This window comes from Acinonyx jubatus, chromosome C1 (assembly GCF_027475565.1).
Source record: "Acinonyx jubatus isolate Ajub_Pintada_27869175 chromosome C1, VMU_Ajub_asm_v1.0, whole genome shotgun sequence".
Lineage (NCBI taxonomy): Eukaryota > Metazoa > Chordata > Mammalia > Carnivora > Felidae > Acinonyx > Acinonyx jubatus.
Window position 1 is genome coordinate 62,408,762 of NC_069381.1, and position 24,724 is coordinate 62,433,485.

The 24,724-nt window shown below is 36.3% G+C and overlaps 1 protein-coding gene and 1 long non-coding RNA gene across 2 annotated transcripts in view; one reads left to right on the forward strand and one right to left on the reverse strand.

Moving 5' to 3' along the window:
* The window catches only part of LOC113599304 (uncharacterized), a 49,557-nt gene extending 39,012 nt beyond the window's left edge, over positions 1–10,545 (reverse strand). The window contains exons 1-2 of the long non-coding RNA XR_003420112.2: positions 10,238–10,545; positions 8,452–8,626 (exon numbers count right to left, since the gene is read on the reverse strand). This is a non-coding gene — a long non-coding RNA (uncharacterized LOC113599304). The remainder of the gene's footprint in view (positions 1–8,451; positions 8,627–10,237) is intronic.
* Positions 1–24,724, forward strand: part of MSH4 (mutS homolog 4) — a 91,261-nt gene that overhangs the window by 34,686 nt on the left and 31,851 nt on the right. Inside the window, exons 9-11 of the mRNA XM_027058844.2 lie at positions 18,132–18,206; positions 22,680–22,744; positions 24,318–24,487. Coding sequence (XP_026914645.1) covers positions 18,132–18,206; positions 22,680–22,744; positions 24,318–24,487 — 310 coding nt within the window. The remainder of the gene's footprint in view (positions 1–18,131; positions 18,207–22,679; positions 22,745–24,317; positions 24,488–24,724) is intronic.

A 24,724-nucleotide genomic window follows, 5' to 3' on the forward strand; every position in this document is an offset into this window, starting at 1 on the left:
TTGGGTTTTCTATATCAAGTATCATTTCATCTGCAAATAGTGAAGGTTTGACTTCTTCCTTGCTGATCTGGATGCCTTTTATTTCTTTGTGTTGTCTGATTGCTGAGGCTAGGACTTCCAGTACTATGTTAGATAATAGTGCTGAGAGTGGACATCCCTGGCTTGTTCCTGAATGTTGAGGAAAGGATCTCAGCTTTTGCCCAGTGAGGATGATATTAGCTGTGGGTTTTTCATACATGAACTTTATTATGTTGAGGTATGTTCCCTCCCTCCCTACTCTGTTGAGGGTAATTATCATGAATGGATGTTGTACTTTGTCAAATGCTTCTTCTGCATCTATTGAGAGGATCATATGCTCTTACCTTTTGTTTAATTAATGTGTATCGCATTGATTTGTGAATATTGAACTACTCTTGCAACCCCAGAATAAATACCACTTGATCATGGTGAATTATTCTTTTAATGTACTGTTGGATTTTATTTGCTAGTATTGTGTTGAGAATCTTTGCATCCATGTTCATCAGGGATATTGGCCTGTAATGTTTTGTTTTGTTTTGTTTTGTTTTGTTTTGTTTTGTTTTTAATTGGGGTCTTTGGTTTTAGAATCACAGTAATGCTGTCTTCATAGAATGAATTTGGAAGTTTTCCTTCCATTTTTATTTTTTTGAATAGCATGAGCGAATAGGTGTTAACTCTTCTTTAAATGTTTGGTAGAACTCCCCTGTGAAGATATCTGGCCCTAGACTTTTGTTTGTTGTGAGATTTTTGATTACTGATTCGATATCTTGGCTGGTTATCAATCTGTTCAAGTTTTCTATTTCTTACCTGTTTCAGTTTTGGTTGTTTATACATTTCTAGGAATTTACCCATTTCTTCCAGATTGTCTGGTTTGGTGGCATATAATTTTTCGTTGTTATTTCTCCTCTCTCATTTGTGATTTTATGTATTTGAGTCCTCTCTCTCTCTATTTCTCTTTCTTTGATAAATCTGGCTAGGGGATTATTAATTTTATTAATTTTTTTTCAAAGAACAAGCTCCTGATCTCATTGATCTGTTCTGTGTTGTTGTTGTTGTTGTTGTTGTTGTTGTTGTTGTTATATCATTTATTTCTACTCTAATCTTTATTATTTCCCTTTTTCTGTTGGCTTTAGACTTCATTTGTTCTTTTTCTACTTCTTTAGGTGTACACTTAGATTGTTTGAGATTATTCTTGCTTCTTGAGGTAGACCTATGTTGCTATATACTTCTCTCTTATGACCACTTTTTCTGCACCCCAAAGGTTTTGTGTTTTCATTTCATTTCATTTTTTATTTTTTCTTTAATTTCCTGGTTGACCCATTCATTCTTTAGTAGGATGTTCTTTAACCTCCATGTTATTTGTGGGTCTTTCCAAATGTTTTCTTATGGTTGACTTCGGGTTTCATAGCATTTTGGTTAGAAGAAATACATTTATGATCTCAGTCTTTTTTGTACTTGTTGAAGTCTGATTTGTGACCTAGTATATTATCTATAGAATCCCATGTGCACTTGAAAAGAATGTATATTTTGCTGCTTTAGGATAAAATGTTCTGAGTATATCTCTTACGTCCCACCTGGTCTAGTGTGTCATTCAAAGCCATTGCTTCCTTGTTGACTTTTTGCTTAGATGACCTGTCAATTGATGTAAGTGGGATATGAAAGTCACCTACTATTATTATATTATTATCAATGAGTTCCTTTATGTTTGTTACTGTTTTATATATTTGGGTGTTTTGAAGTTGGGGACATAAATATTTACCATTGTTAGATTTTCTTGTTGGATAGTCCCTTTTATTATGATCTAGTGTCCTTCTTCATTTCTTGTTACAGTCTTTGGTGTAAAATCTAGTTTGTCCGATAGAGCTATTGATACTCTGGATTTATTTTTTTTTTTCTTAAGCTTTTATTTATTTGTTTTGAGGAGGGGCAGAGAGAGAGAGAGGGAGAATCCCAAGCAGGCTCTGCACTATGAGTGCAGAGCCCGATGTGGGGCTTGAAATCACGTACCATGAGATTGTGACCTGACTCAAAGTTGGATGCTTAACTGACTGTGCCACCCAGATGCCTCAATACTCTGGCTTTCTTTTGACATCCATTAGCATGATAGATGATTCTCCATCCCCTCACTTTTAATCTGGTGGTGTCTTTAGGTCTAAAATGAGTCTCTTGTTGGCAATATATAGATGGGTCTTGTTTATTTTAACCATTTGACATCCTTTTGTCTTTTGACTGGAGTGTTTAGTCCATTTATATTCAGAGTGATTATTGATAGATATGAGTTTAGTGCCATTGTATTACTTGTTTTGTTGTTGTTTCTGGAGATTTTCTCTGTTCCATTCTAGTCTTTGTTGCTTTTGGTCTTTCTTTCCCACTCAAGGGGTCCCCTTTAATATTTCTAACAAATCTGGTGTAGTGGTCATGAACTCCTTTAGTTTTTGTTTGGGAAACTCTTTATCTCTCCTTTTATTCTGAATGACAGCCTTGCTGGAAAAAGTATTCTTGACTGCAGATTTTTCCCATTCAGCACACTGAACGTATCATGTCACCGTATTCTGACTTGCCAGGTTTCCGTGGAGAGATCTTCTGCTAAACTTATTTGTCTTCCCTTATAAGTTCTTTTGTCTTGGTGTTTTTAGGATATTTTCTTTATATTTTGCAAATTTGACTACAGTATGCTTTGGTGTTGGCCTGTTTTGTTGATTTTGATGGGAGTTCTCTGTACCTCCTGGATTTGGATATCTGTTTCCTTCCTCAGATTAGGGAAATTTTCAGCTAGAATTTCCTCAAATGTACCTTCTGTTCCCTTCCCTCTCTCTTCTTGTGGGGCTCCTGTGATACAAATGTTATTATGTTTGATGGAGTAACTGGGTTCCCTATGTCTACTTTTGTGACCCCAAATTTTTCTTTCTCTCTTTTGTTCAGCTTCATTATTTTCCAGAATTCTATCTTCTCTATCACTTATATATTCCCCTGCTTCTTGTATTCTGGTGCTCATTACATTCAGTTGGTTTCAGATCTTGGTTATTATATTTTTAATTTTGGCCTGATTTTTTTTTTTTAGCTCTTTTATCTCTGTGGTAAGGGTCTCCCTAATGTCTTCCATGCTTTTTTTGAGCCCATGTAGTAGCCTTACGATTGTTGCTTTAAATTCTTGATCAGGCATGTTAGTTGTATCTGTGTCAATTTGATCCCTGGCCATGACCTGTTCTTATTCTTTATTTTGGGATGAATTCCTCTTTCTTCTGGGTGTTAGGAAAACCTGTTATGTTTCCTGTTCCTGAGAGGAAGGATGTGAAGAAGAGGTCATATAATATCCAGGGCCTGGTGCTTCAGGAAGTGTCTCTGGTGTGTGGTACATGCACTTTGGTGATGTGTTTTGGCTGCTCTGTGCCTTAGGTTGGTTGTCTTCAGTTTCTCCTTGCTTGCAGTTGGGAGTGTTTGGACCTTGGGCAGAGTCTGGTGAGTTTTAACTAGTTGTGCTCTAGTATACTTGCTAAAAGAGACCTAATGCTCTTTTCACTAGAACTGAAGCTTTGCAGGACTCTTATGTCGGTAGACATGGTGTATGGGGGGCGTTTGTGCTGGTCTTATGGGGGAGAGGCCTGCTGTACTGGTCGGTAGTCACTCTTGCTGAAGAAAAACAGTCCCAGCAGAGTGCAGAGGGGTAGGACTTAGCGTTAGCAGGTTAGGCAGGCAGTGTTGGTCCTTTGCATTTATTGAAGTTGGTTTATGCTGAGGGGTAGAGGAGGGAAATGGCATCAACCAGGTTCTTTGTCCCTGGAGAGGAGAGTCTGTGCTTGCTGCTCTCATGGAAGCACTTTCAGAGGAGTGAATAATTTCCCATGGTGCATCACAGACATTTTTCAGATCACTAATTCGCACTCTGTCTGGGTTGCTTACCTGCCTGTAGCAGCATAGAATACTTTGGCCTCTACCCTAGCCAGGCCTGCTGACTTTTAAAATTCCAAACTTTAGGGACCTGGTGTGGCAGGGATCTGCGCTTATTCTCTGGGAAAGGGTCTTCCCCTGTTGGGACTGATGCAGGTTTGACTCAGAATGGCAGTTGCACCAGAGCACAGGAGCATGGATTTTGGAGTAAAGTTCAGTGAAAAACTGGTATCCAGGATACTCACCCTCAGCTGGTTCCTCTGCACCTATGCTGAAGGTTGGAGGAGGGAAATGACACCTGCTGGTTCTTTTGTCCCTAGAGAAGCAATGCTACCTCTCATAGATGATCGCCAAAAAGGAGAAACAGTCTCTCCCGATGCCCCTTAGGCATTCCTCGGATCATGCAGTCTGCCCCAGGGTTGTTTGCTTGCCTCTTCTCCAGGAGTAGAGCAGCTTCCTCAGGTCTCTGTCCCAGGCAAGCCTGGGGACCTCTAAAACTCCAGTCTTTGAGCCCCACTGGTTGTAAAAACTCATAAAATTTAGCCCCTCTTGTTTTCCCAGCCAGTGGTTTTGGGGAAATGTTCTTGTGTTTATCCCTGTGCATTCCACTGTCTCTCACCTTTTTCTGTGACAGGGGCTCCCTCCCCTCCACAGCCCCCTGTGGTCCATTTTTCCCCCAAACTACGGCTCCACACTTCCTACCTTCCTCAGTGTGGCCTCTTCTCTCCCTCTAGTTGTGCAGATCAATTTCTTGAGGATTCAGAATGATTTGATAGTTAAGTAGCTGTGTTTGAGGGACAAAGCAAGCCTAGGGTCCTCCTGCTATGATGCCAGCTTAGTTCATCCTCCCTTCTCTTGCTATGTCTTCTTGATGAGTTGACTGCTTTATCATTATAAAATAACCCTCTTTTTCCTTCATAATGTTTTTGCTCTGAAACCTACTGTGTTTAATATTAATATATCCACTCCAGCTTTTAATTTAATTTTAATTTTAATTTAACTTAATTTTATTTTATTTTTAGAGAGAGACCATGCAGGGGAGAGGGGCAGAGGGAGAGAGGGAATCTCAAGCAGGTTTCATGCTCAGTGCTGAGCCTAGCACAAGGTTCGATCCCATGACTCTAGGATGATCTGAGCTGAAATCAAGAGTTGGAAGCTCGACTGACCCAGCCACCCAGGCACCCCTCCAGCTTTCTTTTGACATGTTAACGTGGTATAGCTTTTACCATTCTTATGCTTTTAACTTATTTGTGTCTTTATATTTAAAGTGGATTTCTTGTAGACAGTATATATTTGGGTCTTGCTTTTTGTATACAGAGAATATATTATTTTTAATTGGGGTTTATTCCATTTATGCTTAGTGAGATTATTGATATGTTTTGAGTAAATCTGCCATGATGGTACTTCTTTTTCTGTTTATCTCATCTGTTCCCTTTTTCCTTTTTTCTGCCTTCTTCTGGATTGAGTATTTTTTATGACCCCATTTTATGTCCTTTGTTGATTGATTATATAGAACTCATTATTTTTATATTTCATGGGTTGCTTTAGTACTTACACATCTTTAGCTAAATTCAGTCAACTTCAAATAATGTAACGTCACCTCACATATGGTAAGAACCATACAGTATTGGCAACAAAAGCAAAAACAAACAAACTAAAAATCTTTTCACAGCAAAAGAAATGATCAACAAAATGAAACGGCACCTACAGAATTGGAGAACATATTTGCAAACCATATCTGATGAGATATTATTCAAAATGTGTAAAAAACTCCTACAACTCAATAGCAAGAAAATAATCTGATTTTAAAATGGGCAGAACTAAATAGGTATTCTTCCAAAGCAGACATACAAATAGCCAACAGATATATGAAAAGGTGGTTGGGGCACCTGGGTGGTACAGTCAGATAAACATATAACTTTGGCTCAGGTCATACAGTTTGTGGGTTCAAGCCCTGCATCGGGTTCTGTGCTGACAGCTCAGAGTCTGGAACCTGCTTCGGCTGCTGTGTCTCCTTCTCCCTCTGCCCCTTTCCCACTTGCACTCTGTCTCTCTCTCTCTCAAAAATAAATAAACATTAAAAAAATTTTGTAAAGAAAAGGTGCTCAACATCAGTAATCATCAGGAAAATGCAAATTAACATAATAGTGGGATATTCACGTGTTAGAATGGCTGTCATCAAAAAAACCCAAAAAACAAAAAACAAGAGGTAACAAATGATGATGAGGATGCAGAGAAAAGGGAAACCTTGTGCACTGTTGGTGGGAATGTAAATTGGTACAGCCTATGTGGAAAACAATATGGAAGTTCTTCAGAAAGTTAAAAATAGCACTACCATATGATCCAGCAATCCCACTTTTAAGTATATATCTAGAGAAAATGAAAAAAAGATCTCAAAGAGATCATTGCAACATTATTCACAATCGTCAAGATACAGAAACAACCTAAGTGTTCACTGATACATGAATGGATAGAGAAAATGCAACACGTGCACACACACATACAGGCAGTAGAATATTATGTAGCCACGAAAAAGAAGGAAATCTTGCCGCTTGCAACAACATGAATTGACCTTGAGGACATTATGCTAAGTGAAATAAGCCAGAAAGAGATATATACTACATAGTATTAGTTATATGTGAAATTTAAATGCAGTTACATGTGAAATCTGAATACATATATACATATGTGCATACGTGGGTACATGCATACATGTATAATGCACATACACACACACAAAAAGACCAAACTCCTAGAAACAGAGGATAGAAGAGTGGTTGCCAGGGACTGGAGTGTGGGGGGAAATAGGGAGAAGTTGGTAAATGGTACAGACTTTCAACTATAACATGAATGAGGTTTGAGGATCTAATGTTAAGCATGGTGACTATAGTTGGTAACACTGTCTTGTATAATTGATATTTGCTAAGAGCGTAGAACTTAAAAGTTCTTCTCACCAAAAAAATATTGAGGAGATGGATATGTTAGTTAATTAATTGGGGGGAATCTTTGCAATGTATATGAGTATCAAATAACCACAATGTACACTTTAAATATTTTACAATTTTATTTATTAATTATTCCTCAATAAAGCTGAAATAAAAAGAAAGAATTTTACAGTAGTGTGCTGCAATTCCCCTTTCCTTCCCATTGGGCTGTTGTCATCCATTTTACTTGTACATATATCCTGTGGTTCATTATTTTTTAAAACATAACTTTATTAAGATAAAATTCTCAAAGCGTATACTTCACCCATTTAAAGTTTAAAATTCAGTCATTTTTAGTATGTTCACACAGTTGTACCACAATCACTACAGTCAATTTTAGGACATGTTCATCACCCTATAAAGCAACCCTGTACCCATTAGCAATCACTTCCCATTCCCCCCAACCTTTTCCTCCAACCCCCCAGTTCCTGACTTTTCTATGGATTTGGCGATTCTGGACATTTCATATAAATGGAATCCTACAATGTGTAGTCTTTTGTGACTGGCTTTTTTTTTACCTAGCATGGTGTTTTCAGGTTAATTCATACTGTAGCATATATCAGTACTTGATTATTTTTATTGACAAATAATATTCCATTGTATAGATATGGCACATTTCATTTGTCTATTCATCAAATTTCTATTCATTTGAGTTTCCACTTTTGATTATTATGAATATATTATGAATATTTATGTACAAGTTTTGTGTGCATATAAGTTTTCATTTATCTTGGATATATACCTAGGGGTAGAATTGCTGGGTCATATGATAACTCTGTTTAAGGAACTGCCAGACTGTTTTCCAAAATTACTGTATGATTTTGCATTCCCACCAGTGAGTCTATGAGGTTCTGATGTCTCCACATCCTTGGCAACACTTGTTATTATCTGACTTTTTGATTGTAGCCATCCTTGTGGGTGTGAAGTAATATCTAGTGTTTTTTATTTGCATTTCCCTGATGATTAATGATGTCGAGCCTCTTTTCATGTGCTTATTGGCCATTTGCATATCTTCCTTGGAGAAATGTTTATTCATATCCTTTTCTAATTTTTAATTGGGTTCTTTATCTTATTATTGAGTTATAAGAGTTCTTTATATATTTCAGATACAAGGCCCTTATTGAATATATGGTTTGCAAATGTTCTCTATCATTCTTTAGGTTGTTTTTTTACTTTCTTGATGATATCCTTTGACATTACATGTTAACTTCCTGGCAGAAGGATGAATCTTTAACTCTTTATTTTCTCATAAATATGGACACTTCCTTACCTCTCATCACCCAGTAGGGTTACAACATAATCTTAGTAGATAAAAATTAATATGATTATCCATGCTACACAGAGTTGAGCTTGCATTACTTTTTACATGTTTTTTCCTCAGAATGAATAACTTTTTCTATTTGTATGTTTTACTGTATGCTTTCACTAACTCAGGCATAAATATTTCCATCAGGTATCTCAATATCCTCTCAGCAGATTTAAAATATGCTCTCAGTGTATTGATTCACTATAGATAATCAGTTTCAACACCATGAAGATGCCTCTCTCATTGGTTTCTGACCTGTTCCAATCTGGACTGGTTGTCCCTCTGGTTTAGTCTACAGCTGTGGCCCGAGGTTTCTCTTCAGCATTTTTCTGTCTCTCCTGTGTTGAATCTCGTTTTTTTGTGTCCCAGGTTGTCTTCTGATTTGGCTTACTCTCTCCTTTTTTGTAGAGCACATTCTCTAGAGCACATTCTGAAAAAGAATGAGACTGCATTTCTGAAATGTTTTATTATTCTCTCATAATTGATTGAGAGCTGAAAATCAAATTCTATCCAGGAAATAATTTTCCTTCAGAATTGGAAGGTACTTCTCCACTGTATTGTAGCTTATAATGTTCCTATTGACAAGGTGAAACCATTGAGATTTCCTGACTTTGCCCCCTCCATTCTCTGGTAGCATGTAAGATCTTTAAAAGGTTTCAACCTTTTAAAAAAAAGGTTTATTTAAAAAAATAAAAATTAAATAAAATCTCAAACCTTCAGAAAACTTGCAAATACATTACAAAAAACTTCTCTTTTTTTTTAATTTTAAGAGTAACTTGCTGGGGCGCCTGGGTGGCTCAGTCGGTTAAGCGTCCGGCTTCGACTCAGGTCATGATCTCGCGGTCTGTGGGTTCGAGCCCCGCATCAGGCTCTGTGCTGACAGCTCAGAGCCTGGAGCCTGTTTCAGATTCTATGTCTCCCTCTTTCTCTGACCCTCCCCTGTTCATGCTCTCTCTCTCTCTCTGTCTCAAAAATAAATAAATGTTAAAAAAAAATTAAAAAAAAAAAGAGTAACTTGCTGACATGATGTTCTATCACTGCCAAATACATTAGTATTTCTTATAAACAAGGATATTCTTCTAGTCAACCACAATAAATCTTCAAAGTAAGGAAATAAACAGTGATAATACCTTTAATTCTCAGGCCCGATTCAAGTTTTGCTAATTGTGCTGATAATGTCCTTTCACAGGAAAAGGATTCAGTTGAGATACAGAAAATTACCTTTAGTTTTTTGTCTATTTAGGCTTCAGTCATGACCTTGACATTTGAAAATTACAGGTCTGTTATTATCTTTCAGTTTGGGTTTATCTGATGTTTCCTCATTATTAGATTCAGGTAATGTATCTTTGGTAGGAATATCACAGAAATGAGGCAGTGTTCTTATGACATCTTTTTAGATGGCTCATGATTTTGATTTGTTCCATTATGATGATAACTTTGTGTACTTGATTGAAGGGGTTTTTTTTGCTTCTCCACTATAAAATTACTATTTTCCTTATGTAATTAAAAGTATTCTCTGGGGAGGTACTTTGAGACTATGTAAATATCCTATTATCAAATGTTCATTGTATTTAATCTCTGTGGATTCATGGTTTCATATTAAATTGGTTATAATCCTTTATGGTCAATATTACTATCAATATTTATTTTGAATCTCAAATTGTTTCAGATTTGACTAGCACAAGCCCCTTTTAATTGGTCTCTAAGTCCTTTGGAAATACACCCATCATTCTTTGAGCCCTTTATCACTTTTTGGCTCAAGAAAATGAACCAGGCTTTTTTTGTACTTTCTCTGCCTAGCCTTTGAGTTAGCCAGTTCCCCCCAGGAGCTCTGGTTCATTTTAATGGGCTATGACATTTAGAAGTCAAGATCTGGGCACTGGGCAGTCTTTACTTTTGGGGTGTCACTGCTCCCAAGCCTTCTCATGAATAGGGAATAAGTATACGTATATGAGTAAATGTATAAATATATACACATTTACCTCTATATTTATTTCTATATCCATCTGTACAATTGAAAACTATCAGTTCACAACAATACCTCCAATTTCAGTTTGGCATCCCAAGGTTCATATTCGTTTTCTCTACTTCAATATTAGTAACTCCCTTCTCTGACAATGAGAAATCTGGCTCTCAGTATCCTTAACATATTAGCATATTTGACCCATCTATGTGACCAGTCTCTGACTGCTGCCACTCTCTGTCCTATGATGTCATCCTCATTGTTGCCTGTGTTCTAGCATTCTCTACTAAACCATCCTTCTCCGTCTCACCTCTCTCGGGTTCTGATACTCTGTATTAAAATGCCCTCCTACACAGAGACTTTCCATAGGTTTTACTACACCAGGCTGCCTTCTCTCCCCTTGTGTGGATACCCTCTTGACCTTGTTCAGGTTCATATACTCTGTGCTGGGCAGCCCTCCATTATGGTACCTTCCTTCTCCTTCTGTGCTGTACCACCTCTGCATTCTTACTTTGTTCTGGCTTTGCTTCTCCCATACCAGGGATGCTCTCTTCTTCCTGTTTGGACCCTGAAAACTAATATTAAAACACAGTGTTCATATTAAAATAAAATTATTTCTTAATATACGGGGAAGGTTCTTCATTTTACTTTTGGATATACTTTTGCTAGTGTGTGTCATTAACCTTTTACTCTCTCTCTCTCCCCCCGCCCCCCACACACACCTCTTTTTTTTACTTGTTTAGCTGTCTTTTTGGAGCCGTTAAATATTTTAGGACTTTCAGAGACTTAAAATGAACAATCAGTTATGAATATAAACATAGAGAGCCTTTATGATCTTTTGCCAGATTCCACTGCCTTGGGTGGTATTTTCAAATAAAAAATATCTTAACTTGAGAAACATTTTTACTTATGAATGACATGTTTTACACAGAAAAATGCAATGCAGCATAGGAATAGGACACTCTATACTACTGATACTGGCCACTCTATACTGATAATTAGTATGTTTACTAGCTCCCTATGGCTTCTGAAACAAAATACTAGTCACTGTATGGCTTGAGACAAGATAAATATATTGCCTCACAGTTCTGGAGGCTGGAAGTCTGAAATCAAGATGTCAACAGGCTGGGCCATATTTCCTCTGAAACCTATAGGGGAATCCTTTCTTGCCTCTTCCTAGCGTTTGGTGGTTTGTTGGCAGTCTTTATTGCTCTTTGGCTTTCTGCTGCATAACTGCAGTCTCTCCCTTCCTTGTCACATGGCAGTCTCCCTGTGTGTCTTCACGTGGCTGTCTTTTACATGTAACCAGTCATATTGAATTAAGAGTCTACCTTACTACAGTATGATATCATCTTAACTCATTGCCTGTACAATGGCCCTGTTTGCAAATAAGATCACATTTTGAAGTACTGAGTGTTACGACTTTGACAAATATTTTTGGGGGGACACAATTCAACCCATCACAGTATATAGACTAAGGCTTCATTTCATTTTTTTTTATAGGAAAAAATCCTCAGATTATACCTAAGAGCAGTCTTCTTGTTGTTAACTCATGTAATATATAGTATTATATAGTCATACAGCCTCATAATTTAGTGTCACTAGCTATAAGAATTAGTAACATACATGTTTTCATTTTGTTTTATTTTGCATTAGACTGTTTCTGGTAATATTAAGAAGGGAATGTTAGTTTGGCCAACTAGCTCTCTCATAAATATCTTTGATTAGCTAGCCAGCATCTGTAATCAGTTTGACTCTCAGACTTTAGGAAAGTCATTTAGGGAAGATTTAAGGTAATTATGTAAGCTGAGAATCTGGACTCCTTTTTGCCTGTCCAGAAAAGAAAATCAATAGCTACTTCCATAAGATTTTTAAGGATCAGTGTTACTTTCCGTCCTTTTTAGTTTTGGAGGGACTGGTCCTAGCTGTAAATATTTTCCTAATCAGCACATCAGTCCTTTGTGGAAGCCTTTAAAATACTTTTCAGATTTACTAATTTTTGAGGAACCCTAAGCAATATATCGACTTCATACATGATTCATGAATTTCAGTATTCCTTATACTGTTTCTTAGTTGCTGTTTTTTTCTTAACCATCTGGAGATATACTTTAAATTAAGCTCTTTCCTCATTTGATATAAGCATGTATATCTTAAACACAATATTTACTAAATTAGTTCAGACTTGTGCTGGTTAAATTGCATGATTTGCCAAAACTTGTGAATGAACTAAATCTTCCATTGGCTGAATTATATGATTATCTTAAACTTCTAAACAAACTAAATTTTCTCTGAAAATTTCCAGTGTGGAATTATTTGCCTAAGATGAGTTTTTATACTTTCTTCTTAAGAATATTGATTTTAGAAAATGGTGTTTTCTGGATCATCAGTATTCCCTGAGAATGAAACTTAAATTTCTTATTTTGATTAACCTGAATGTCTTTTCTTTCTATATAATATTTATAACCTTACTTTCAATGTATTGCATAAAGAATGCTCGTATTTTCCATTTTAAACATCCAAAATACTTCCTCCAACATTTGAAAATTTTGATATTAAACAAGTTTTTCTGGGGTGCCTGGCTGGCTCCATCAGAGCATGTGACTCTTGAACTCAGGGTTGTGAATTCAAACCCCACATTGGGCATAGAACTCACTTAATTTAAAAAGGGGACTGTTTACACCCTTTTAAAAAACAAAAAAAGCAAGTTTTTCCAAGTTCTTATCCAAATATCTTTGCTTTATTTTGAATAACTTTTAATATTTTTCCCACTGACGTTAGGCTGCCATATAGAATATCTAGTACAGTACATTGCTTTTTAAAAATTTATTCAACAAGTTATTTTACTAAGCATTGCAACAAGTTCTAGGGATCCAATAAGAAGTAAGTCTCTAATCCAAAGGAATTTATAATCCAGTGGAGATTGGGGTAAAAAAAACAATTACAGCATAGTATTATCAGAAACTCTAATATATTATATTCTAACCTACTTGCAAGCTAACAAGTTAGCCTGCCAATTTGGTAGATGCTGACAGAAGACACAAGACTCCTGGGTCAGAGAGACAGGACTTTAGTATTTAGAACAAGCAGTAGCTAGAGTATTAGCATTTTCTTAGACTGATTCCCCAAACTCCATTTCCCACTGGGTGAAGTGAAGAGAGCCAGGTGACCCCTGCACATGCAGTGTGTTATACAGGGGAGAATTTCAGAGATTAGGGAACCTGGATCTTTTATAACGAGCAATAAGTATTTTCCCTACTGTTCTGGAGGAGATATCATCTTAATCTTCTGAGACTGTAAACAAACTCACCCTTTGCTTTAGAAGGAGACACTGTATCTTTCAAAACTACTGACTATACAAACATCTTTGAAAAGACTGTCCAGAACAAAGGCAGTCAGTGTCTTTGCTCAGAAGATAGGCAAAAATGCAAAAGGCCAGTAGAGAATTAGCTCCTAATTCCCCATGAAGAGATTCTCTCTCTTGTCAGCTTTGAAGAAGAAAGTTGTAAAGAGACCCTGAATTAATTGTCTATTGCTGCATAACAAATTACCATGACCATAGTGGCTTAAAACTGCACATATTTATTATCTCAAAGTTCCTGTGAATCAGAAGTCTATGTACATTCTAGCTTGATTCTCTGCTTAGGGTCTCTCAGCATGCAGTTAAGATGTCATCCAAGGTGGAATACTCACGTGGAGTACTCAACTAGGGAAGGATCTGTGTACCCACTCTTGTGGTGTTGGCAATATTTAGTTTCTTGCAACTGTAGGATTCATGGCAGCTTACTTCTTAGAAGCCAGCAAAGTGTAGAGAGATTAGAGAGGGATACAGAGAAGGAACAAACAAGGAAGAAAGCATCAGTGATATGAAAGTGTAAGAGTATCTGTATGCTTGTAGTAAGAGCTCCTCTACAGCAGAATTTCTCAACCTAGGCATGATAGACATTTTGGGCTGGATAATTCTTTTCCTGTCCCATGTGTTCTAAGATGTTTAGCAGTAACCTTGGCTTCTACCCACTAAATGCTAATAGAATCTCTCCGGTTGTAACAACCAAAAATGCCTTCAAGCATTGCCAAAGTGAACATCCACGTAATGACCACTCAGGTAAAGAAATAGGTGTTTTGCCATTACTTTAAAAACTCCAGTTTTGCTTCTTTCGCTTCATTATTCTCTCCCTCCCTCCAAAAATAAACTACTTTTTTGTAATGGTGTTCTTGTTTTTCTTTCTAATCTAGTTTTACCCATTATTTTAAAAAACTTCACATATAAGGAAATATTCATGTGCATTTTTTATATGTGGCTTTGTTTGGCCAACCTTATGTTTGTGAGATTTAACTATGTTGTTGCATTTATCTATAGCTCATTTATTTCTATTGCTATGTAATCTTTCACTGTATGAATATGCCATTATTTATTTCACTGTTGGAATTTTTAAATTTTTTTTATTTAAAAAATTTTTTCTTAACATTTATTTATTTTTGAGAGACAGAGAGAGACAGAGCATGAGCAGGGGAGGGGCAGAGAGAGAGAAGGAGACACAGAATCTGAAGCAGGATGCAGGCTCTGAGCAAGCTGTCAGCACAGAGCCTGATGTGGGGCTCAAACCCACAAACTGTGAGATCATGACCTGAGCCGAAGCCAGATGCTCAACCAACTGAGCCACCTGGCGCCCCTTCACTGTTGGACTTTTGAGTTGTTGACAGTTTCTGGAAATTACAAATAATATTGCTAAACAATATTGTAAATATTTCCTTATATAATTGTGCACATATTTTTATTGGGCACATAGTTTGGAGTGGAATTTCTGAGTCATGAGGAATGCATATCTTCAACTTGAGTAGATAATGAAAATGTTTTTCAGAATGATCGTATCAATTTATACTCCTATTAGCAGTGTATGTGAATTCCCATTACTCCTCCCCCAAACAATATTATCAGTTTAAAAATTTTAGCCATAGTGATTGGTAGCTAGTGGTATTTCATTGTGTTCTTAATTTGCATTTTTCTGATAATGAAGTTGAACATCCTTTCATATGTATATTGACCATTTGAATATCTTCTTTTGTGAATGTCTCTTGCCGATTTTGGGATTTGTAGAGCTTTTATGATTCCTTGGTTGTTTTTGTGTGTTGCACAAATCTTTTCCCATTTCACTGACTTTTTTACCCAGTGTTGTAGAGTAGATATTGTTGCTGTGCCACCCATATCCCCTTGGCGTTCACTTTTGTACAAGGAAGTCTTCTTACTACAAACAACTGAAACTCACTGCCTGAGGACTTTCTTTAGCCACATGAGAAACTTGAGGGTAATCAGGGAGTGGTTGCCCAGCAATAGATCTTAACCAATACCAAACAGGAGTTGGTTAATAAATATGCCATTTTCCTTACCTCTGGAGATAGCTTCTGAAGCGTACTCTACACCATCTCTGAATGGTCTCCAGGATTGAGCCACGGTGCCATGTAGCGATATCATGATCAGCAGTGTATCCCGTATTGCTGCTCTTCCCTACTCTCTTGCCTGTACTTCTTAGAATCACTGTTCAATTATTATTTTTTTAACGTTTATTTATTTTCGAGACAGAGACAGAGCATGAACGGGGGAGGGTCAGAGAGAGGGAGACACAGAATCTGAAGCACAGAATCTGTCAGCACAGAGCCCGATGCGGGGCTTGAACTCATGGACCGTGAGATCATGACCCGAGCCTAAGTCGGCTGCTTAACCGACAGAGCCACCCAGGTGCCCCAAATATGCAGGAGTATTATTAACTATAGTCACCATGCTGTCCATTACATCCTCATGACTTACTTAGTGTACAACTGGAGGTTTGTGCCTTTGACCTCCTTCTTCCATTTTGCCCACCCCCTGCCACTGGCAGCCCCTTGTCTATTCTCTGTGTCTATGAGCTTGGTTTTTTCTTTGTTTTTAGATTCCACATATCAGTGAGATCTTTGTTGACTTTCTTTGCGTGGCTTATTAGAAGTTCTTAATTTAAATGTAGATCCTAGTTTATGCTTTTTCCTTTATAGTGGTTGTTGTATCCTGCATAAGAAGTCTTTACCTACCCCAATGTCTTGACTGTACCTGTGGGATTTTAATTTATGGAGATGACTAAGTGATGACATAGGCTGATGTTATTAAAAGAAGATTTTTATTACTTACGATTTCTGAGAGAGGGGAGCTTGCAACATGGGGTCACATGGGGAAGTACCAGCATTGGTCAGGAGCCAAAGGAATGAGGGGACAATATCACAAAAGCCTTTATTACTACAGGAGTGAGAAGTTGTTAGGTGGAAATGTCCCCTATTAGGTAGAAAGTAAAAACACAAATGTTGGAGTTTGTGGTTGTAGGGTTTGTAATATGATTTCTGTGCACCCACAAAAACCAGACCATGGGAGAGATATAGGCAACTTTGGCCATTAGTTGGCCCTGTGATTAATGTATGTCAAATCATCAATTATAAAATTTCTAAAAGTTGACAAACTAAAAAAAAAAAAAAACGGTGCCTGGGTGGCTGAGTCATTTAAGCATCTGACTCTTTAGCTCAGGTCATGATCTCATGGTTTGTGAGACTGACCTCTGTGTCTGGCTTTGTGCTCACAGTGTAGAGCCTGCTTGCGATTCTCCCCCTTTCTGCTCCTCTCCCACATGCACACACTTTCTCTCCCTTAAAATAAAGAAACTTAAATAACTTAGTTAGAACACCCAAGGTAGTAAAGAAATTCTTGTTTCATATATTCCAGATGTTTTATTGTTTCACTTTTTTGTATTTAGATCTGTAATCCATTTGGAATTGATATTTCTATGTGGTTTGAGGAAGGGGGCCACATTTCCTCTTTTTTCACACAGATTCATAATCTTGTTGGTATCATTTATAGAAAAGACTATCATTTCCCCATTACTCTATAGTCAGCCTTTGTCATAAGTCAAATGCTTGGGTTAAATCATATGTTTGGGTCTATTTCTAGACTCTGTCCCATTGGTCCTTCTCTCTGTCCTTGTGCTAATGCCACAGTTTTTTTTAATTGCTCTAACTTTATTATAATCTGATATTCATTAGAGTTAATCCTTCTACCTTGTTCTTCAAGGGCAAATTGGTATTTTTGGAAGATATTCTCCTTTGGTAATAGGGATGAAAGTTGTCTTCTGTTTGGTGACTATTACTTATTTTTAATCTTCTGAGCATGAGGTAACTTGTTTTGGGGCTAATAACATTTATTTTGGTATTTCTTCTTAATTGGCTCATATGGTCACTGAACAGTCCAGGTATTGTGCAATAAGGATATAGGTCAGGAGACTACAAAAAGAAACAGTGCTATATCAAGTACATTATATCATAATGTGATATCCGGAAACCCCTTGTCTGTATTGGTAGATTTGTCCATTCAGAAAAAATTCTTCATTTCCCCAGGTTTAGTACCACTGTTTGGTTCTAGGGATAGTATAATTTGATTTATAAAAAGTTCTTTTATAAAATTTTGAATGCTAATATTGCTTTACCTTGAAAAACTATAATTAATTTGGACAACTAGAATTACGGAAATTGTTTTACTTGCGCAAACAGGAACCAGTGAGGGAAATTTGTCATTCTGTAGCTATCTGGGAGGTTTGGATGAAGCTTTTCAAATATCATCTTGCCACAAATACCCTTTGTGCCTTTTTCAGTTAATCTTAGTCTCTTGGTACCGTTCAGGATTGAACTGTATCTCCTGTCACTACTGTAGGTTAAGCTGGACCCAAAGGGCTGAAGTAGAAATGAAAGTTGGACACAATGAGATGAACTCTCCTCATTGTCAGACTTTCTGGAAACTAGTGCACTAGGCTTATGATGGGTCAGTAATTGTAACTATCATCTATATTGTCTATGCTGAGTAGGTTCATATATAAAAATGTATGAATATGATCAGTGTAGAATATTCAAGAGGAAAACCCATTCTTGTATTGTGTATTTATGGTGTCCACATTTATCTTAATAGGTTAATGCAGCTGAATCAAAGATAACAAATTTAATATACCTAAAACATACCTTGGAACTTGTGGATCCTTTAAAGGTAACTTTAGCTGTATATTGTACAAAACATGTCTAGCATCAGTTTTTAAAAAAACTTTTTGTCTCCAAATAATTTCAAATTTAGATAAAGTTGCAAGAATAGTATAGTAAATTTCCATATTCTCTCCTTACTCACACAACAGACACTACCAATTGTTATACTTATCATTACTCTTACTGAACTATTTGAAAATTACAGTACCTAAATGCTAAAGTGTATATCTCTGAGAACAAAGATGTTTTCTTAAATAAACATGGTGTAATTTAAAAAATTAGGATATTTAACATTGATCCAATACTATTATGTGTACAATATGTTCAAAATTTTCTAATTGTTTTAATAATATTTTTAATGGATTTCTTTTCTTGATACAGGGTCAACCCCAGGACCATGCATTGTATTTACTGTCATGTTTCTTTATACCTTTTTAAATTAAAAGTTTCTCATCCTTTCTTTGTCATGATATTAACATTCTAAAGAGTGGCAGTTGTTTATAGGATATTCCTCAATTTGTGTGTATGGTTATTTTCTCATGATTAAATTTAGCTTGTACATATTCAGCAGTAATACTCTATGGGAAAAGTTGTACCTTTCTTAGTACATCACATCAGGAGGCACGTGATACCATTCCACATTCTGGTGATATGAATTTTGATCAATTCACTGTGAAGTTATTAATCTATGGAGAGATACTTTGAGACTATATAAATATCCTGTTCACTTGATTTTAATATTTATTTCTAACTCTTACTTGAAGTACCTCTGATGTGATTTTTTTATAAATACTATATTTTAAATACTAAAATGTGCAAAACTTGTTTTTAAACATATATTTATTTAAATAATCTCTACACCCAGTGTGGGGCTCAAATGCACAACCCTCAGTTCAGGAGTCTCATGCTTTACCAGCTGAGCCAGCCAGGCACCCCTGTGCAAAACATTTTTAAAAATTAAGGTGACAAAGAAGAACTGCTTTTTTAAAGAAAAAATAATGGAAAATGTGGAAGAATTTTGTTATAGAGTTCATTCTAATAAATACTATATAATGAAAACAATTTGGCAAAAGGTTTAAAAAATGTTGCCATCTTTCTTAGAATGAAAGAAGTATAATAAATCATCCCTCACAATTGATAGATTTGATAAAACACAAATTTTAAGCTTTGACATGTCAAAGGCAAAGTAAAGGCCAAAGAAAATTAGGAAACAGTCTCTTTAACAAATGGTGCTGGGAGAGCTGGACAGCAACATGCAGAAGAATGAAACTAGACAACTTTCTTACACCATTCACAAAAATAAACTCAAAATGGATAAATGACCTGAATGTGAGACACGAAACCATCAAAACCCTAGAGGAGAAAGCAGAAAACCTCTCTGACCTCAGCCGCAGCAATTTCTTACTTGACACATCCCCAAAGGCAAGGGAATTAAAAGCAAAAATGAACTATTGGGACCTCATGAAGAAAAAAACTTCCGCACTGCAAAGGAAACAGTCAACAAAACTAAAAGGCAACCGACAGAATGGGAAAAGATATTTGCAAATGACATATCGGACAAAGGGCTAGTATCCAAAATCTATAAAGAGCTCACCAAACTCCACACCCAAAAAACAAATAATCCAGTGAAGAAATGGGCAGAAGACACGAATAGACACTTCTCTAAAGAAGACATCCAGATGGCCAATAGGCACATGAAAAGATGCTCAACGTCACTCCTCATCAGGGAAATACAAATCAAAACCACACTGAGATATCACCTCATGCCAGTCAGAGTGGCTAAAATGAACAAGTCAGGAGACTATAGATGCTAGAGAGGATGTGGAGAAATGGGAACCCTCTTGCACTGTTGGTGGGAATACAAACTGGTGCAGCCGCTCTGGAAAACAGCGTGGAGGTTCCTCAAAAAATTAAAAATAGATCTACCCTATGACCCAGCAATAGCACTGCTAGGAATTGACTCAAGGGATACAGGAGTGCTGATGCATAGGGGCACTTGTACCCCAATGTTTATAGCAGCACTTTCAACAATAGCCAAATTATGGAAAGCACCTAAATGTCTATCAACTGATGAATGGATAAAGAAATTGTGGTTTATATACACAATGGAATACTATGTGGCAATGAGAAAGAATGAAATATAGCCTTTTGTAGCAACGTGGATGGAACTGGAGAGTGATATGCTAAGTGAAATAAGCCAGGCAGAGAAAGACAGATAGCATATGTGTTCACTCTTATGTGGATCTTGAGAAACTTAACAGAAGACAATGGGGGTGGGGAAGGAGAAAAAAAAAGAGAGGGAGGCAAATCATAAGAGACTCTTAAAAACTGAGAACCAACTGAAGGTTGTTGGGGGGTAGGAGGGAGGGGAGGGTGGGTGATGGGTATTGAGGGGGGCACCTGTTGGGATGAGCACTGGGTGTTGTATGGAAACCAATTTAACAATAAATTTCATATTTAAAAAAATAAAATAAAAACTTTTCATGGTGTAAAAATAGGAAAAATTTATAACAGACAAAATATTACTTTCTGTCATAAAACTCATGTAATTTCATAAGAGAATACTGGAATACCAATAGAAATATGCAAAATGCTCCTAAAATGGAAATCAAAGGGGTTAATAAATAGTACCAAAAATATTCAACCTCAATATTAGTCAAAGAAATGCAAATTAAAGTCATTTTTTATATATCAAAAAAACAAAGGTTTATTTTTCCTTTAATGGATACAACTTACTGCTAATGAGAGAATAGTAAAACATACAGCTTCATAGACAGCTGGTCGGAGTACAAATTGTACATACTTCACAAGGAAGTTTTTCAACATCTATCTTTTGGTGCTGTTATACTACTAGAAATCTGTACAAAAGAACTCCTAAGAAATATTGACCAAGATTTATGCCCAGTTATGGTCATTGCAGCATTATTTATATTAGTGAGAAATTATAAGTAGCATACAACTCCAGAATTAAGGGAAGAGACTTTTCTAGAGGGTGAAATATGACTTATTAAAAATTTATACTATTAAAAGTTTCTCTTTTTTTAACATTTATTTTTGAGAGAGAGAGACAGAATATGAGCAGGGGAGGGGCAGAGAGAAAGGAAGACCCCAGCACAGACCCTGACGTGGGGCTCGAACTCACAACCTGAGATCATGACCTGAGCTGAAGTTGGCCCTTAACCAACTGAGCCACCCAGGTGCCCCTTATTAAAAGTTTCTAATGCTTGTGATGCAGTATTAAGTAGGGGAGAAAAGGAGTATGCAATGATATAATGATTTTTTATTTGAAGAAGTGACAGGAAATATACCATCATGTTTCGATTATTTATTTGGAAGAATGGTAGAAGTAATTTAAATGTTTTTCTTTATGCTTTTATGAGTTTTGCAGTTTTTGAAAGTATTTAAATATTTTCTATTCATAAGCAAAAGTTATTACTGCCATTGCCTTATAGCAAACTAAAATAGGTAAAAGTCAGGTTAACTATGTTTTCTTCTTTTTTCTGTTTATTCAAATAGTGACCACTTACAGTTTCCATTAAGCAAAATTAGATCCCTGCTTTTTCCATATAATAATGGAGAATTCTGGGGCGCCTGGGTAGCTCAGTCAGTTAAGTGTCTGACTTCGGCTCAGGTCATGATCTCGCCATTCCCAAGTTCCAGCCTCGCATCTGGCTCTGTACGGACAGCTCAGAGCCTGGAGCCTGTTAACAGATTCTGTGTCTCTCTCTCTGTCTCTCTCTCTCTCTCTGTCCCTCCCCCACTCACACACACACACTCTCTCTTTCTCTCTCTCTCTCAAAAATAAACATTAAAAAAATTAGAAAGAATGGAGAAATTGCTCTATTTATAAATATGTAAAGCACTTTTTTAGTTTAATGCATATTTAAAACGCAGATTTTAGAATTATATGTAGAGTACTCTATATGTACATTGATAGTGGGTGCCTGGGTGGCTCAGTCGGTTAAGCGTCTGACTCTTGATTTCTCATCAGGCCATGATCTCACTATTGGGGAGATCAAGCCCAGTGATGGCATCTAGCTGTACCCTAACAGTGCAGAGCCTGCTTGGGATTCCCTCTGTCTTTTTTTGCCCCTCCCCTGCTTGTGCTCATGCCCTCCCTCTCAAAAGTAAACTTAAAAAAAATAAATAAATATACAGTGATAGCTATTTAAGTACCTACCTCTAAAAAGTACTTGAATGCTAACAATTAGTTGACAGATAAAAAAAATTAAAGTCATAATAGTAAAGCAGTAGATCCCCTTTATTAGCCAGGTGTTCTTTATCTGAAAATAAGAAAGACACCATTTATCCTCACCCACATACCTAAATTATCTATTATGGGTACACACATGAGAAGATGAAGCCAGAAAGTCAAGAAAGCCCTTGGTAAACTGTAAAGTTGTAAACAAATATAAAATGATATGTTTGAATAGTGTCATAATTCATTATTTTTAATTATCTTTATTTTATTTTTTAACAGATTGCTCTGAAGAACTGTAACACACCTTTATTAAGAGCTTACTGTGGTTCCTTAGAAGATAAGAGGTCTTTGTCACTCAGCTGTTAATAAAATATCCATGCTAATTACTCCTTTCTTGCTGATCATAACTGATGTTAAAGACTCTGATTGTAGGGGCACCTGGGTGGTGCAGTCGGTTAAGCGTCCGACTTCAGCCAGGTCACGATCTCGTGGTCCGTGGGTTCGAGCCCCGCGTCGGGCTCTGGGCTGATGGCTCAGAGCCTGGAGCCTGTTTCCGATTCTGTGTCTCCCTCGTTCATGCTCTGTCTCTCTCTGTCCCAAAAATAAATAAACGTTGAAAAAAAAATTAAAAAAAAAAAAGACTTTAATTGTAATCTATAGAGCAATTACTTGAAATCTGGTTAACAGTACCTTTAAGCTATTCATCAAAGTTCTAATTATACATTACATCTTATAAATACCCATAAATAAGGAAACAGCACGTTGAGTATTTTTGTTAATGGAAGATTGGAATGTTATTAAAAATTGAAATCATACACAATTTTAATAATTTTTTTAGCCATTCTACATGGAAAGACTTGCAAATATGAAAATATATTCTTTTGTAAACCAAAAAGGCCCAATGTAACCAAAAAATAGTAGATATAAATGTTGAATAAGATCTAAATACAGTTTAATTTTAATATTGTTTTTAGCAATGGTGCCTTGATTCTTGACCAAAAAGACTTGTGATAGTAAGAACTGTTATTTTATTGATTCAGGATTCACATCTTTTGTGAGTCACAAATTGAAGTTAATAATAAAACAGAATTACAAATAAAATACAGAACAGAGTAAAACAAAAGGTTAGGAAAATAGATGTTATCAGACTTTTGGTTTGCATGATCACTGCAGTTAATTACTGATTATTGTGAGGTTCTGTTACACTGTCTTACAGTATGTGTTTAGTGCTGCCAGCTGAGGGCATGGACCATGCATTTAATTCTTCTTTGAATCTGTGCACCTGACACATTGATTGATACATGGTATAAGTAAGTGTTTATTGAGTCAATGAACATGAAGCCAGAGTAACAGTTCTTAGTGGACATATTTTATACTCATAGGCATAGTCAATGTAAATAATTTGGGAGAGCTTTTTATTAACAGTTGTAGAATTATTCTTGGTGGCTTCCTGTTATTTTTTTTTAATGTTTATTTATTTTTGAAGGAGAGAGAGACAGAGTGTGAGTGGGGGAGGGGCAGAGAGAGAGAGAGACAGACAGACAGACAGAATCTGAAGCAGGCTCCAGGCTCCGAGCTGTCAGCACAGAGCCCGACCTGGGGCTCAAACTCACAAACCGCGAGATCATGACCTGAGATGAAGTCGAACGCTCAACCTATTCAGCCACCCAGGTGCCCCCACTTTCTGTTACTTTAAAAGACTGATCTTGATTAACAAAATATTTTAAAATTGATATAGCCACAGTTCTAACTTACATGTGTGTATGTTTTATTTTCAAAAACATTTTTAACACATTTCAAGAAAATATATTACTTGTTACATTTGAAATTATTTCAAGAAAATATATCATTAACTGTGACTCAGATTATAAATTAAAATAATTGTTTGACTTAATTGCCTTTAATATTCTTTTTTAGGTTTGGAATCATACTTGAAAAGATTAAAACCATAATTAATGATGATGCAAGATACATGAAAGGATGCCTGAACATGAGGACTCAGAAGTGCTATGCAGTGAGATCCAACATAAATGAATTTCTTGACATTGCTAGAAGAACATATACAGAGATTGTAGATGACATAGCAGGTAATTTAGTTACTTCAGCATATTTTTCTGGTTTTTTTAGAAATTAAACCTTTTTAGGACATGCTGTGCTTTTCTGCTGGTGATAACTAGCCATACATATTTTTAATTAAATTTTTGTTACCAAAACAGATAAGGCTAACACATATTATCATTTAAAATACATTAAAATATGATTATGAAAGTAAATATCTTTAAGTGTTATAATATGTCTGTTCTTTTCTTCAAACTTAAATATAG